This window comes from Octodon degus, unplaced genomic scaffold (assembly GCF_000260255.1).
Source record: "Octodon degus isolate 3935 unplaced genomic scaffold, OctDeg1.0 scaffold00001, whole genome shotgun sequence".
NCBI classification, from domain to species: Eukaryota; Metazoa; Chordata; class Mammalia; order Rodentia; family Octodontidae; genus Octodon; species Octodon degus.
The window spans coordinates 22,587,242-22,604,453 of NW_004524577.1; the positions used below are offsets into that span (position 1 = coordinate 22,587,242).

General features: G+C 39.2%; 1 protein-coding gene across 4 annotated transcripts in view; it reads right to left on the reverse strand.

The window, feature by feature from the left end:
* Positions 1–17,212, reverse strand: part of Bdp1 (B double prime 1, subunit of RNA polymerase III transcription initiation factor IIIB) — a 149,345-nt gene that overhangs the window by 11,279 nt on the left and 120,854 nt on the right. For 3 of the 4 annotated variants that reach the window (XM_023703472.1, XM_023703421.1, XM_023703452.1), the window contains 8 exons: positions 12,541–12,577; positions 11,531–11,623; positions 9,423–9,639; positions 8,062–8,213; positions 4,160–4,310; positions 3,778–3,955; positions 1,672–1,735; positions 471–657 (listed from right to left, as the gene is read on the reverse strand). In XM_023703472.1, the coding sequence (XP_023559240.1) occupies positions 471–657; positions 1,672–1,735; positions 3,778–3,955; positions 4,160–4,310; positions 8,062–8,213; positions 9,423–9,639; positions 11,531–11,623; positions 12,541–12,577 (1,079 nt within the window). The remainder of the gene's footprint in view (positions 1–470; positions 658–1,671; positions 1,736–3,777; positions 3,956–4,159; positions 4,311–8,061; positions 8,214–9,422; positions 9,640–11,530; positions 11,624–12,540; positions 12,578–17,212) is intronic. The other variant, XM_023703387.1, reaches the window with a different exon arrangement.

Consider the following 17,212-nt stretch of genomic DNA (forward strand, 5'->3'; position numbering starts at 1 on the left):
TGGCTCAGTGGAATAAGTGCTTCCCTGGCAAGTGCAAGGGCCTGAGTTCAATCCCTGGTTCTGAAAAAAAAAAAAAAAAAAAAAAAAAAAAAAACCTGTCTCAGAAAAAAAGACTCAAGAGAAATGTTACCTCTATTATTATTTTTTTTTTTGCCAACTTTCTGTGAATGCATATTTCAGTGTTAGGTATCTAGAAACACTTGTAATAGGTGTCATTTTATGATTCTGATTGCTAAACTATAGTTTTAAAACTAAAATGTCAAACAAGTCCTATAGAGAAGTATCATATTCTACATTTAAACGGCATCTTTATCAGATATAAAATGAACCTTATGATTCTCCCATTTGTAATAATTACTAAATAAGACCTCTATAATTGCAAATAATATCAGTAAATAGCTTATTCAATCAGCATAGTTTGATTCATAAAGGATCTTTTCTCTTAGCAAAAACAAGTTCCCATTCATTACCTAATGTCACCCCTTTCTTCAGGATAATGAGATTTGACCAGGATGGGTGCAGGCAGCATGGGGTTTGGCAATAACTGCGCATTACCATCAGTGAATTCTTCCAAAGCACTGCCTGGGATTTCCACAAGAGTGAGAATGAATGTTTGCTCGTCCTCTCCATCCTGATGCACATTTGCAAACAGATCCACTGCAAATTTGAAATTTAGTAATGAAATACTCAATTGTAAAACAAAATCATTATTTCATTTCTAAAAGTAAAGTCTTGGGTTGGGGAGATAGTTCATTGATCTAAGCACCTGACTGACAAGTGCAAGGATCCGGGTCCCATTCCTGGTACCACAGCGTGGTGGTGCACACCTGTTAATCACAGCGCTGGGGAGGCTGAGACAGGAGGATCACTACAAGTCCCAACTGCATAACAAGACTCTGTACCACATACATACATACACACACACACACACACACACACACACACACACATTTTTAAAAAATTATTCTTTAAAAATGAAGTCTCGGGGGCCGGGGAGATGGCTTAGTAGAATAAGTGCTTCCCTGGCAATTTAGACTGGGTGTGGTGGGCCCATGCCTATAATCCCAGCTCTTTGTGGAGGCTGTAAACAGGTGGATTACTACAAATCCAATCTGGTAGTGAGACCCTGAACACCCTGCAGACCCTTCCCTAAAGTACAAAAAAATAAAAAAATAGTCTCTCTGACACTTTATCATAAAGGATAAAAATAATATACTGATATACAAAATATCATAGTTTTATTTATTGTTTAAAGGATTTTGATATTTTTATTTTTATTTTTGATCTTTGGCTTTTTTCCTCTCAGTTTCTTTCTTTTCTTTTTTTTTAAGTGGTACCAGGGATAGAACTCATGACCTTGTTCTTGCCAGGGAAGCACTTACTTCAGAGTTATCTCCCAGCCCCTTCCTCTCAGTTTCTGAGCCCAGCTCCTTCAAAATTACATTAATCCCCATAAACATGTGATCCCTGGTAGATCTTACTAAAGCTGTCATTCTAAAATACATGAGAAATAAAGTTCCTTTAATATAGAAATACAGACATAAGACAAAAGCCTAATCTCCCAAGGGAGCAGGGAGCAATAGACAGAGCCCAGGGAGAGCTGCTGTCTGTCACTTGTAAATCCTGGAAAGCTGGGATTCAAGGCTGCAGATAACAGTCAGAGGGGTGTACCTGCTAGGTCTTGAGTGCTGGCTTCATTCTCGTGCTGCACTTGCGGAGTACTAGCTGGTGTACACTGCACAGAAAGTAAAATGGGAGGGTGAAGAGTGACAAATCTTAGTTTTGAAGTTTCCTAACAATCATATATAGTAAAAACTCAGCAATTTACCTTAAACACTTAAATTTCTCAATTTCTCAGATGTTGTCCATAACTTTGGCCTTTTTAAAATCTTATTTTGAGACAGGGTCTCACTAAATTGCCCAAGTTGGGCTCTAACTTTGTGCCTCAGCCTACTGAGTACCTGGGTGTGCACCACTGTGCACAGTGAGATGATTTCTGAAGTACAGACCTAAATCCTTCAATACGCTCTCTCTACTCCCATCCCACTTGCCCTACACAGGAAGAAGACATCTCAATGGAGCAAGCTGTCTCCTTACCTTTACCTCCATGATAGTTCCCACCAGTCTAACTTCATAAAACTAACAGGTAGGCACGGTGGTACAAGCCTGCAATTCCAACTCTGGGGACTTGGGGTATGGGAAGTTTATCAAGTTAGCAAGACTCTACTTCAAAAGAAAAAGTGGAGGAGGAGACACTAGGGATGTAGCTCAGTGTCAAGGCCCTAAACTCAATCCCTAATGCCACAATAAAATAAAACTCAAGTACACTTTCCCCATAAAGCAACCCTGAAGGTAATTCTCTAATGCTCATAATCTTAATTTTGTAACCAAAAAATGTGGATAACAGCTTCAAAGAAGACTCATCAATGGACACCAGAACAACTGGGCAACTAGTTGCTGGGATTCGTTGGACAATCTACTAATACAAAGTGGAAAAGACACCCTTAAAATGCAGCCATCTGGCAGGCACTACTTAAGCCAAATGCTTAGTAACAACATCAATAACAGAACAAATTGACATTGTGAATCTCTTGATGTGTTAGGGGAAAAGAACAGTATCACCTATGTAGTAATCCTGTCCAAAAGCTAAAGGCAATGATGAGAAGTCAATTACCAATTGAGAAAGAGGAGAGAGAGAGAGAGAGAGAGAGAGAGAGAGAGAGAGAGAGAGAGAGAGAGAGAGAGAGAGAGAATAAAAACTTATGTTAAGGAGAGAGAGGGGGAAAAAAAAGCCAATTATGTCCACGCATCTTGCCAGATGCCAAGTCACTCTGGATGATGAAGTCATCCAGATAAAGGGGATTGTGGTAGTGAATGGTGCAAATACCATGGGTCCTGAGATGAGGGGTACCTCTGGTACCCACGAAGATCTTTCTCACTTTGCATAACTTGTACTTGGCTTCCTCAGGTGTACTATGATGAACAGCAAAGTAACCCTTCTGAGTTGTAAATCAGACAGGAGTGTTTCTCCTGTCCTTTCAATGTTGATGAAATCAATAAAGCCACGAGGGTAAGTTACACCAGTTGGGCCTCTACCATTGATCTTAATAAAGCTATATTAGTTGGTGGAGCCACATTCTGTATTGCTGCATGGACCTACACAGCAACACAGAGTGGAATAGAATGGAACCTGTCCCCTGTTGGCAGAGTCACCCCCAAGGGATGGAGAGATCAGTAATCATGCCAGCTGATATGATACAGCTAAATTATTTCTAAATGAAATCATGGGGCCGGGGAGATGGCTCAGTGGAATAAGCGCTTCCCTGGCAAGCACAAGAGCCTGAGTTCAATCCCCGGTTCCGCAAAAAAAAAAAAGGCAATCTAAATGAAATCATAATTAATGCCAAGTAAGAGCTATGTATCTATTAAAATATAGCCTACTGAACAAATAAAGTACAATTGAAACCTTTTTAAAAAAAGAAATGCAAGACAAGGAGTAGTTAACATCACAAAAATACCTATTCTGAGTACAAAATGGATTTTCTGTATATAGAACAATTCCTTAGAGCCAGGCTGGTGTAGCTTGCCTAATATACATAAAGTTCTGGGTTAGATCCCCAGCACCAAAAACTAAAAGTAAAAACAAATGAATGTACATGTATGTATATTTCCACACACAAGATGGGATAAAGATTAGCATATGAAAATTATATTTTCATGCTTTGTTTTAATGGGAAGACACATCTGCCACCCCTTTGACAGTCCACAGTCTTTTACCTCTGGCACACAAAGTGGCCCACTGTCTCCTTTAGTGTCTTCTCTCAGGGGTTCTTCAACAGAATTCTCACCGAGACCCCCGCTGGAAACAAATGTGGGGGGCCCTGCCTCAGAGGAGAGAACAGGAGCACCTGGCAATGTCTGAACCTCTTGAGAACTCTCTTCTTGATCTTCACTTCTAAAAGAGAGTTTAGTGTTAGGATATTGTGTGAGATCAGGCTAACAACTGTGGAAGTACATTAGTGCTGTGTCAGAGATCACCTAATTTAATGGTTTTGAGCTTGTAAAGCATATTTAATTCAATCAAACTTTTCCAATCAAATTCTTACAGCCAAAGCCTATAGCTACAGCTGAGTCCCAGAATCTTTCTTCCCTCTTTTACCTTTTGGTTGGGTTTGCTTCTTGTGAAATACTGGTCCCTTTGATATCCTGCACACATGCCAACTGGTCCTGCTCCTGACTCTCTGCTGTCGTGCCTGGCCCAAGGTTTCTATCCTCCACTTCTGTTGCTATGGAAGCACTGTCCTCAGTTTCTTAAATAAAAAACATACTTACGATGTAGTTCATAATAATACCACTACAATCTCCATGTTAGAAACACATCCTCCCTTACAACAAAGGCAGCAATGCAGTAACTCCTTCACGCTTCCCTAAATCCAAAGCCCAGTGTATTAAGGGCAGCTTTGGACACAAATGTTTCAACAGTGAAAGGATGATTAACAAACCATGAACACAACATATTTCAGTAATGGCTGCTATAGCAACCATACCCCTACTTTGTGGTAATAGTAGTACAATTAAAATTTCATATCCACAAGCAAATTAGAGGTGAGTACACAAAAGTTTTGGGAAAGGAACTATGAAGCAAATACTATCACAAAGGAGAAGGAAAAAACCTTTCTATAAATAAGCTGCACCTGCAAACTAAGAGCTTCAAGACACTGCTTAAAGCAGCACAATAATCAACACACTGCACCTGCACACAGTACCACAGGCACTGCTGGCTGAAAAAGAATCCTAGACACCAGGACAGGCAAATCAGGCAAGATGATGCTCACTATGCTGACCTAAGATGTGTCCAATTCATCCTGCAGCACGCGCTGTCTGCACAGTTTTCCCTGTCCTACTATCACCACAGGGGTGAGGCCCTCAGCAGGAAGGTGGGGTGGAAAAGAAAGCAGGATTAAGAACTATGTCACTACACATCAAGACCATCAGAAAGTGACAGCAAGGGCTGGGGAGATAGTTCAGTAGAATAAGCGCCTGCCTGGCAAGTGCAAGGTCCTGAGTTCAATCCCTGGTACCACAAAAATAAAACAGAAAGTGACAGCAAGCACTAATGAGAAGGTGCAGGTTTGGGATGAGGTGCCTAGGTAGAGCACTTGCTTTGCATGACTGACCCCCTGGATTCAAAACACAACACGGCAAGATAAAAACATAAAACAAACAACATGAATGGCTGGGTATGGTGGCTCATGCCCATAATCCTAGCACTTGGGAGGCTGAAGAGGTGGAGGGTCGCTACAAAAACGAGGCCAGCAAGGGCTCCAAAGTGAATTCAAGGATTAAAGGCCAGAATGATATGCACAGTGAGACCCTGTCTCAAAAAGATCAAAAAAGGAAAAAAAGAAAAGAAAAAAACTGATGAGTAGCTGAAGTATTAAAATATGGTCTTTTCTGGTGCTGAGGATTAAACCCAGGCCTTGAAATAGATCCCTAACTAGAAAACATTAATCTCAAAAATAAAAATACAAACGAATTAAAACAAAACAAAAAGGATTTCAAGAGATTTTTCTAAGGATACATACATGACCACATGACAAGACACACATTGCTTTAACCCTTAGAATACAAATCAAAATCACAGTGACCTGGTCTCAGTGATACACACCTATAATACCTACTGCTCGGGAGGCTGAGGTAGGAAGATGAGAATTTGGAGGCCAGCCCGACCAATTTAGTGAGATCCTGTCTCAAAATAAAAAGTAAACAAAAAGAGGGCAGGAAAAAAACAAAAACAGAGGGCAGGAACCTGGGATGTAGCTCAATGGTAAGGTACCCTTGAGTGTGACCTGCAGCACCACAGATACAAGCAATGAAACAAAAAGTTCTAACACAATGAAACTCATCCTCACACCAAGATGGCCCTAATCAAAAAGAACAACAACCCAAAAAAAGTGTCTGAAAAGAAAACAGAGAAACTAAAACTCAAGAAGACTGATGCTGAAAACATAAAAAATAGAGCCAGCATTTTTTTATAATTTGTGGTGCTGGGGACTGGGACTTGGGGCACTTACCACTGGCTACCTTGTCTCTTCTTTCTCTCTCTCTTACTACTTTCTTCTCTCCTCCTACTCCTTGCAGGAGAGTATTGCTAGATTTCCAGGTAAGACCTGACTTGTGATCCTTCTGTCTAACCATTTCTTTTTAATGTAATGGTTTAATGAAAACAAAAAACCTGAACACAGGGGCTGGTGAGATGGCTCAGTGGTCTAAAGCACCTACTTAGAACAAGCTAAGCTAAACAAAGCACAGGGACCACGGTTCAATCCCCCAGCACCACATGCCAGCCAGCCCCGCCCCCTGGTGGGCTGAGCTGGCCACACACACACAAAATAAATAATAAATAAATATTTAAAAAAAAAAAAAAAAAAACCCTGACCAGATTTAAAACAGTTTGATAGCTCCTCAACAGGATAAACAACGTACCTCTGAGCCAGAGCATTTAGCCTGCCAGAGGCCCTGGGTTGGAAGTGAAATGCTCCCACAAATAAGGTTAAAAAGAATTACAAAGGGCCTTGAACTACATCCTGTAGGTATAAGCTCTAAAGAAATGAAAATATATAGCACACAAAAATGTATACATATTATGTGTGTGTGTGCGCGTACGCGCAAGGCAGGCATATACACGTGCATGCTCCCCTATGTGTATTGGATATTGAATCCAAGACCTTTCACTGAGCTATACATTCAACCCTTTTTTATTTTTTACTTTGGGACAAACTCTCACCCAGTCATTGAGTTGCCGAGGATGGGCTTGAAGTCTTCTAGCCACAGTGGCCCAGATCACAGGTGTGTGTTATGCCTGGCTAACATAAATGCATATCTTCAACCGTGTGCAACATGTTTTGAACTACATGGTAGTACCTCGGCACTTGTTTTTTGCGACAGGGTCTCACTATGTAGCCGAGCTGTTTTTCGACTTTCTATGGAGCAAAGACTGGCCTTGCATTTGCAGCAATTCTCCTGTCTCAGCCTCTTAAATATGGACTTACCACAGCTATGCACTTATTAATTGGTGCTGGGAGGCATGATGAGCATCAAAAACAACAAATACCAAACAAGTTGTGTTGGCTGGAAAGGTTAGAACACCCAAGGCAATGGACACCAACAGGTTCCTGCTTGTGTAGCAAGTGCCCAACAAGCACTAAGTGCCAAGGCGAAGCATCAGACTAATGCATCAATGCCATGATCTGCAAAGCAGTGCCCAAAGTGTGAGTGTATATATACTGTGGAATAGTTGCATCTAGTTAAATTAACAATTGTGTTAACTCAAGAGTTAGCATTTTTGTGGTAAGCGCACATAATTTCTGTTCTCTATACATTTTAAGAATACTATACAATGTATCATCATGAACTATGGTCACCATGCTGTTCAATTATGAAACTAATACTAAACCATATGTACACTAGAGTATATGTATTCTAAAGGAAATGCACGTGAATAAATACACGTGTTTGTATAAATGTAGGTGTATGTGTGGTAAATGTACTTATTCACCCTCGTTTAGATGCATGCATATATGTTTTGGGAAATACACAATAAATACTGAAAGGGCATGGAGATAGAAATAAATGCAAAGATCCTAAACTTAATCCTCAGTATTAAAAACAAACAAAACAGACCATTAATAGCAGTTTGTTAACTCAGTGAGATGAGGGGGCTATGAACTAAGGAAAGCGAGCTTAGTCTATAAATTCCATCCCTTTTGGGCACTAACCTACTGTCTCCACCAAGTGCTGCTACACCTTTCCAAACATATGTTTGAGTATCAAGTATATACATACAACAACATGTACATATAAAAATATAGCAAATACAGCAGACATACCAATTAATGAAATTACAGTTGGATTTCTAAATACTCATTTAACTTTTTGTGTATCTAAAATTTTCTATAGTAATTAAAAATAATTTTAACAACTAAATGTTCCCTTGAAATGCAAATACAATGCCTTGTGCCAAAGTAATTTTGTAACTTCTAAAAGAACAACTAAGTTTACCTTTTTGACTTTCCACTTCTTCCCCTTCAGATATACTAGTAATTTTCTGATGAGCATCAACCCTGTTGAACATTAACACTTCCAGATCCAGCTCAGGCCTGGCTAATGTGCTTCTCATTTGTAAATTACCATCCACTTTAGAACCCGTACTTCTAGAAGTGAAGAAATAACAGAAGTTTAGCAATGAGAAAGAATTCTCTTAACGTTGATGCATTCCACCTAGCCTTGGGCTACCAAGTAAGGGCCACACTGTGAATGCTCATTTCTTTGCTACTGAGCTACACTCCTGGCCCCAAAGAGTTTTTTGTTTTATTTTTATTTTTTCTCAGTACTGGGGGTTGAACTCAGAGCCACTGCACTGAGCTAAATAGCCAGTATTTGACTTTTTATTTTGAGACAGGGACTCACTAAACCACTAAATTGCCTAAACTGGGTCCAGATTTGGGATTTTCCTGCCTTAACTTCCCAGCATGCTGGGATTACAGGCAGGTACCACTATACCCAGCTAAATATTTCTTCCTTCCTTCCTTTTGTTTTTGTTTTTGTGCTAGGGATTAAACTCCGGACCTTGCACTTGCCAAGCAGATGTTTATGCTGCTGAGCTATCTCCCCAGCTCAAGTATTTATTTTTTCAAATATTTATTTCTTACTGCTAAAATAACCAATAACGTTACCACACATCTAGAGAAGATCACATTTTTGAAACAGTAATCTTCATAAATCTATTTCATTAAAGCTTCAAAGACATACAAAACATTGTACAATGATACCTCTGTTCACAAACTCAGTTCTCTCCACAATTCTGGTCCTAAACTAAACTGGACAAGAACAAAATCAAATTTCCCCATAAGGTCAACATTGAACTTAAGCACTGAATTTCATTCAGTTATAACCCAACTCAGTTTCTAACCGGAACTATGGAAGAATCAAGTTCATGAACCAAGGTGCCATTGTAGAATTTTGATATGAAAACCATTAACTCATTATAATCTACATCAGGCCTTAATGTTTAAGAAATTAGCTTTGCCTAATTTAAATTTACATTAAAAATACTCAAAGCCACACACTAAAGAGATGAGTCCTAAATACATTTACTAATTGAATACTAAAATAAACCTCGTTAAAAAATAAAATTAGGGTTGGTGGGATGGCTCAGTGGTCTGGAGCACCTATTTAGAACAGGCTTGGCGAAGCACACGGACCGCGATTCGATCTCCCAGCACCACATGCCAGCCAGCCCCGCCCCCTGGTGGGCTGGGTTGGCCACACACACACACACACACACACACACACACACAAATAAATAAATAAATAAAATTTTAAATAAATAAATAAAAATTAAAAAATTAAATTAAATAAACCTGGGTAATGTATTCTCCATTACTTCTTCCTTTAAATTAACTTCTTCTCTAGTCTGTTCCTCTGACACACTCTTGTTTTCTTCAGATGCAGAAGATGTATTAATGACAGATGAAGAAAGCTGACATTCATGAAGAATGTTGTGACTTACATTATCTGGGCTGAAAGGAATATGACTTTTATCCTTTGAATGAACATCAGGAAATACACACACTCCTACTGCAGAAAAAAATAGGAAATTAAAATTGAGGCAATATGAACAGAAATTCAAATAAAATTTATTGTTTAACATTCAACAGCTGTATTATTATTATTATTATTATTATTGGTACCAAGGATGGAACTCAACATTTTATGTTATTAAAGTTTATACTTGGGCCAGGGAGATAAGTGCCTACTTGGGTCGGAAGCATAAGCACCTGCCTGGCAAGCATAAAGTCCCAAGTTCAGTCCCTGGTATGGACTACCTAGGGAGATGCTATCTCAAAAGTTTGTTCTTTTTATGGTTGCAAAGTTAAATACTGATTATATGAGTATATGAACTCATATTTCTTGTCTTAAATTTGGATAGAAGTAAGATCCTTAAAATTGAAACTTCATCCTAATGCAAATAAAAATGAAGCTGGGCAGTGGCACATGCCTCATAATGACAGCACTCAGGGAAACCAAGCAAGTTCGAGTCTAGTCTGAGCAACTTAGCAAGACCCTATTGCAAAATAAAAAACAAAAATAAAAAAGGCTTGAGGTATAGATCAGGGCAAAAGCTCTGGGTTTCTTTCCCCATACAAAAAGGAGAAAAAGTGAAAATGAGTTCCTTTGTTACTTGCAGAAACTAACTATGTAAACTCAAGCTAGGACTGGCCTCAGTTACTAACTTTTAAAACCTGGTATGTCTTCTAGAGGTATATGATGGGCTTTGGCTGACACTCAGCCACTGAGAATGTAGCCACTGCATGAAACAAATCAGAGACCTGCCTGACATGCATTAGCACCAGTAAAAAGTCTAAGAAAGAGGGCTGGGGATGTGGTTGGGGTGGGCAGGGCACTTGTCTAGCATACTTGAGAAGGTCCTGGGTTCAACCCCTAGCATGGGACCAAAAAAAAAAAAAAAAAAGCCTAACAACTAAAATTATGATAATGAAATGACAGGTCAGTTATACCTGTCAATTATACATGTAGTGTAATTATCCAATTTATATAGTTAAGATAACAATAAGGAACACAGCTTTTTTTTTTGGCGGAACCGGGGATTGAACTCATGTCCTTGCACTTGCCAGCCAAGCGCTTATTCTACTGAGCCATCTCCCCAGCCCCAAGACCACAATTTCTAACTTCACCCAAATATACTAAAAATTTAGACTGTAATATCTTTTTGGCTCTGTCCAAACTACCAGAACAGACACCCTTCCTTAAAAATACAAAAAAAAAAAAAAAAAAAAAAAACACCTACCAGAACAGCATACTTATTCAACAGCCCCTACTACCGCATCATAGATTATCTGTCATCTAATTTGAAGACTATTTTGAGCAGCAGCAACTCCTTTGTTAAGGAAACTAAGTGATCAGTGAGCTCAATTAACCACTGACGTTTGTGATAAGGTAGAAAATTCACTAGATCAACTAGTCTATGAATATACACTTTTTTTTTTTTTTTTTTTTTTTTTTGTATTTTAGGGAAGAGCCTACAGGGTGTTCAGGGTCTCACTACTAGATCGGACTCATAGTGATCTGCCTGATTACAGCCTCCCAAGAGCTGGGATTACAGGCGTGTGCCACCATGCCCAGTCTCAACTACTACCTCAGCTCCCTCCCGGGGGCAAGGCCGGTATGGCAGGCCTGGGTATTAAACCCCACCCCTGAGCCTGCTTGCAGGTGCTTTAATCCACTGAGTTATTTGGCTGGTCCTAATATACACTATTAATAAACCCTGTTCACTATCTCAAAATCATTGTCACTATATCTAACAGGGCTAAAATAGTCATGCACAAATATTACCTCTTCTAGAAAAACAACAATGATAATTTCAAATATAAAAGGCTTATGACTCGAAGCATGGGCATGACTTCTTAGCAGTTACATTCACTTTGACGGCCTTGTCTTCCATTCTTACCATCACCCTGTTCTGTGCTCATCTCTGACTGCAATACCAGGTCTCCCATGGTAAGTAAGGTTATGGCTGCTTCTGTGCTTAAGTCACTGGGACCTGGTGAAGAAACACAGCAGTAATTGAAACAGATGAAGGGGTGTGAAAATAAGTTTACTTAAAACAGACTCTAGGGGCCAGGAAGATGGCTCAGTGGAATAAGTGCTTCCCTGGCAAGCATTAGGGTGTGAGTTCAATCCCTGGTTCCACAAAAAAAAAAAAAAAAAAAAAAAAAAAAAACAGACTCTGGATAGCTGGGGGCAGAAAACAAAGCAATACATACTCTGAACTCAGGTGTTTTCCTTCTAGTAATGGTTGCACCAGTCTCGGTATACTATTTCCTTATTAAAGTGGTATTTTGTTCAGCTTATATATTACCAATTAAAAAATATCAATTCTTAGCTTTTATTTGTTGAAAACACTGTTAGGAAATGCTTAAAACTTGCTTCTTAATTATATGCTTAACTCAGTTCACCTTCACATCAAGTGCTATGGTTTGATCTAAAATGGCCCCCAAAGGGCTAGGTTTACAGCTGGAGCTTCTGGAAGGTGACTGGATCATGGGGTGCTGTACTCACTGATGGATTCACCCACTGATGAGCTCAAAGCTGAGTGTTGGTAGGTGGTGTCCTGGTCGGAGGAACAGGATCTGAAAGGGTGTGTTCTGTCCCAGCTCCCCCACCCCTACTCCCCAGCGCTCTGCTGTCCTCTGACAGGGCCCTCCACCATGACCATGCCTTGGAGCCAGCCCATTCTAGGCTAAAGTCCTGTCCCTAATAAATTCTTCCTCCTGTCACACATGTCAGACCTTTTGTCCCAGCAATGGGAACGTGTCTAATATACAAGGTTTAACACAGAGATAATTTACTCGACAGCTGAATCTTTTTATCCAACACTCTAGCAAACCAATTCATGTCCAAAGAGCACTGTGCTAGTGCTCATCAAGCAGTTCTAACAGTATCCCTGTAAAAAGTTACCTGCTCCATCCTGGGTCTGTTCACCCATGGTCATTGCCTAAAAGAGGAAAAGATAAGTAAATATTTAAATATTTTTCCTAAATATTTAAATATTTTTCCTAAACACAGAATCCTTTCCTCAAAAAGCAATACATTTTACAAGACTTTACACACACTTTAATTAGCAATAATAAAGCCTTTTTGTTAATATGTAACTATTATAAAATTTCAGAAACAAGCACAAAAGTAACTTCTTGTCTCTTGCTCTTTTTTTATGTACAAATTATAACTCTAATCATATGCTACATGCATTTAACTGTTGACTTCTCCACATTCATAATCAGTCTGTCTAGTCAAACCTGCTGCCAGTTTTTATCCAATGAAAACAAGTTCAAAAAGCATCAGAATTTTTTTATACTACTATGTGGTTTTAAACTGAAATTATTTTTAGTAAACTGATGTGGGGTAATGATTAATTTATCTACAGAGTTGATAAAACAAAACTTATTAACCTGTATAGTATGCACTGAAAAAAGGGGACAGGGGATATGAAGAACAAAAATAGCAAAACACAAAACCCCAAATCATAGCCTTCCCCAGTGAATATACACTGAATGCTTTGTATTTGTCCTCCACTGTGGAAACACTGGAATTGAACTCAGCACCTTTGCACTGAGCTATAGGCCCAGCTCTTTTGTATTCAGAAATAGGGTTCTGCTAAATTGTTAAACTGCTCAGACTGGGCTCAAGCTTTTAATCTCCCTGTTTTAGCCTCCCCAGAGTACTAGGATTACAGATATGTGCCACCACACTATCTTAGACTACAATTTTTTTAATGCAATTTTAAAATTATGGATTTTCTTATCTCTTTTACATCTATCTTTATTTCTTTCTCCCATCCCAAAATACTGAATTGAGGGCTGGCCAAATAGCTCAGCAGATTAAAGAGCCTGCAAGCAGGAGTCAGGGTTGAGGGTTCGATCCCCAGGCCTGCTGTGCTGGCCCTGCCCCAGGGGCGGGCTGAGACAGCAATTGAGACTGGGCATGGTACATGTAACCCCAACTCTTGGGAGGCTGTAAACAGGCAGATCACTACAAATTCAATCTAGTAGTGAGACCCTGAACATCCTGTAGATGACCCTTCCCTAAAATACAAAAAACAAAACAAACAAATATATAACAATCAATTATATTTCTATGCACTTGCAAAAGAAATTCAAAAATGAAATTAAGAAAACAACCCCTTCCAGGTCTGGGGCACGCATCTGTAATTCCAGCACTGTGAGGGCTTGAGGAAGATCAAAAGCGAGGGAAACTAAGCAACTTAGCAAGAATGTGTCTCAAAATGTAAAACAATGTTAACATGAGCTGAGGATGTGGATCACTGCAAAGGCCTTGGGTTTCATGCTCAATACTAAAGAGGTGGTAAAAATGAGTGCTTTTGTTACTTGCAGAAACTAATAATTCTTGGGGCTGGGGAGACAGCTCAGTGGAATAAACACTTCCCTGGCAAGCGCAAGGGTCTGAGTTCAACCCCCGGTTCCGCCAAAAAAATTAAAAAAAAATAAATTAAAAAAAAAACTAATAATTCTAAATGAATGCCTCCATTTATAAATTTTGAAAACTTATACTTTATGTTCCAGTTCTCTCCAATGTTCTGGCACTGAGAAGTCCTAGAAATCAGAGCCTTTCCTGATTATGAGTCTCAACATTAATTAACAGGAAGTTGCAATGCCCTCCAAACCTATCTACAGAGGCAATGCAGTCACAGAATTCCTGCTGATTTCTTCAGAGACACTGACTGACAAGTGGACTTTAAAATTCATACTGAGCTGGGGATATAGCTTAACAGCACAACACCTACCTGGCCAAGTGTGAGATCATGAGTTCAATTCCCCGGGGCCAATAATAATACTGATGGTGGGGTTGGGGAGATAGCTCAGTAGAATAGGTACATACATGCCTGGCAAGCACAAGGGCCTGAGCTCAATCCCTGGCTCCATAAAAATAATAATACTGATGATGATAATGATGATGATGATGATGATGATGATGATGATATGATGATAATGTAAAAATTACATGAATGTGGTCTAGCCCAAAATATTTTTTAAATGATAAAAATAAAATTCATACCAAATTAAAATGACCTATGTGGAATTGGGGCTGTTGCTCAGTGACAGAGCTTTTGCCTTGCATGCACAAGGCCCTGGGTTTGATCCCCAGCAACACACACGTGCGCGCGCACACACACACAACCTATGTTAGCCAAAATAATCCAGACAAACAAGGAAGTATCACATAATCACATTTTCCAATCCTAAAACTTACAATACAACAATAACCAATACATCATCACCAGTATAAAGGAAGACATAAAGATCAATAAAACAAAATAATTCAGAAATTAATCCATACATCTGTGGTCAACTATTTTTGAAGAGTGCCAATACTATTTAATAGCATCTTTTCAAATAAAGTTAAGCAGGGCATCATGCTGTATGCCTGTAATTTCAGTACTCACTGAGACTGAGGCAAACAGAATCAAAAGCTTGAGTCCGGCTCAGGCAATGAGCAAAACCCTGCCTCAGAAACTAAAAGGGCTGTAGCTATAGATCATTTGGAAAGCCTTAGATTCAATCCTAATACTACCAAAACAAAGTTAGATAAACAGGCTATCTGAGCACATAAAAAGCTAATTCAAACTAGGACTGGTAGTGCACACCTATAATCCCAGCACTAGGGAAGCTGAGGCAGGAGGATCACTGTGAGTTCAAGACTAGCCTGGGCTACAAAGTAAACTCAAGACCAGGCTGAAATACATAGTGAGACTCTGTCTCCAAAACACAAAAACTAAAGCTTCCAAGTAGATGAAAGAAATATAAAATTCTTAAAAGAAAAGTGAGACTAATACTTTACAGCCCTGAAGTTAACAAAAGAGTTTTACATAATACCAAAAACAATGCTGGACGTAATGGTGCATGCCTATAGTCCCACACAATAGGCCCAGGCAAGAGGTTTGCCCTACATTTGAAGATAGCCTGAGCTATATATAGTGAGGTCAAGGCCAGCCTGAACTTCACAGCAAGACCATCTCCAAAAAAAGAAAAAAAAAAAAAAAAGGAAGAGCAACTAGAAAACAACTGAATAAAATGACCATTATCAAAATTAACAATGTTTGTGATTTAAAAGGAGCCATCAAGAACACAAAAAGATAACCCAAAGAATAAGAGAAAATACAGTATCTGTAAATCATATACTTGATAAGCGACTTGAATTTAGACTATGTAAAGAATTCTTACAACTCAATAAAATTGACACAAATGGCCCAACTAAAACATAAACAAAATATGGAATGGATACTTCTCCAAAAATCATGATCAATAAGCATGTGAAAGAATTCAGCATCATTTGTCATCAGGAAAACACAAATCAAAATCATAATAAGACATGCCTTCACCCCAAATAGAACAGACAGCTAGATCCATAGTATCACATAGCAAATACTGGCAAAGACACAGACACAGGGAGCCTCACACACTGTTGGGAATGTAAAATGGTCAAGCTGCTCTGGAAAACAGTTGGGCAGTTTCTCAAATCATTGAATATAGAGCTATCATATAACTAGCAATTGCACTCTTAGGAATGTATACAAGAGAAATAAAAACTCGTGTTCTCACAAACAGTTGTACATGAGGATTTAGAACAGACAAAAGATGGAAAACAACCTAATGTCCACGAATACATGAATGAAAAGAATGTAGTAAATTATTTGGCTCGAAAAGTAATTAAGTACTAAATGCTAAAATACAGAAAAACACTGAAGCTATTAAGAAGCAGACAGAAAACACCGTATTTATTATTCCATTTCACTGAAATGTCCAATAAAAGCAATCTACAAAAGTAGGTAACTGGTTTCCTAGGCCTGTGGACTGAACTAAACTACATCTCCAGACCTTTTCATTTATTTTTTTAATTTGGAGAAAGGGTCTTGCTAAATTGCCCAGGATGATGCTAGGGAGATAGCTCAGAGGTCTAAGTGCCTGCCTGGCAAGCACAAGGACCTGGGTTCAATACCCAGTAGCATATGCCATGCTGGCTCCAAGCCATACTGGCCACCCAAACCAAGTATGATGATGCATGCCTGTAACCCATCCCAGCACTAGGGAGGCTGAGACAGGAGGATCAATGAGTTCGAGCTACATAGCAAGACACTGTACCAAATAAATAAATAAATACATAGTTGAAGTGCCCAGGATGGACTCAAACTTGTTATCTGCATGTCTCAGCTGCCTAAGCAGCTGGCACTACAGGTCTATGACCATGCCAGGCAGGAATTTCTTTTTCTTTTTTCTTTTTCTTTTTTTTTTTTTTTTTTTTTTTGCGGAACCAGGGATTGAACTCAGGCCCTTGTGCTTGCCAGGGAAGTGCTTGTTCTACTGAGCCCTCTCCCGGGCCCCAGGAATTTCTTTTTAAGGCAAAGACTGTTCTACAACTGACTGGTGATGCTTGATATATACATTTCACTTTTACACTTTACATGAATAGATTACATTGTGTCTAAAGTGGATTTCAATAGAGATATTTGTAAATACCTTTCAATTCTATGTCTTCATAACAAGTATGAGGGGCTGGAGAGATGGCTCAGTGGTCTAAAGCACCTACTTAGAACAAGCTTGGCAAGGCATCAGGG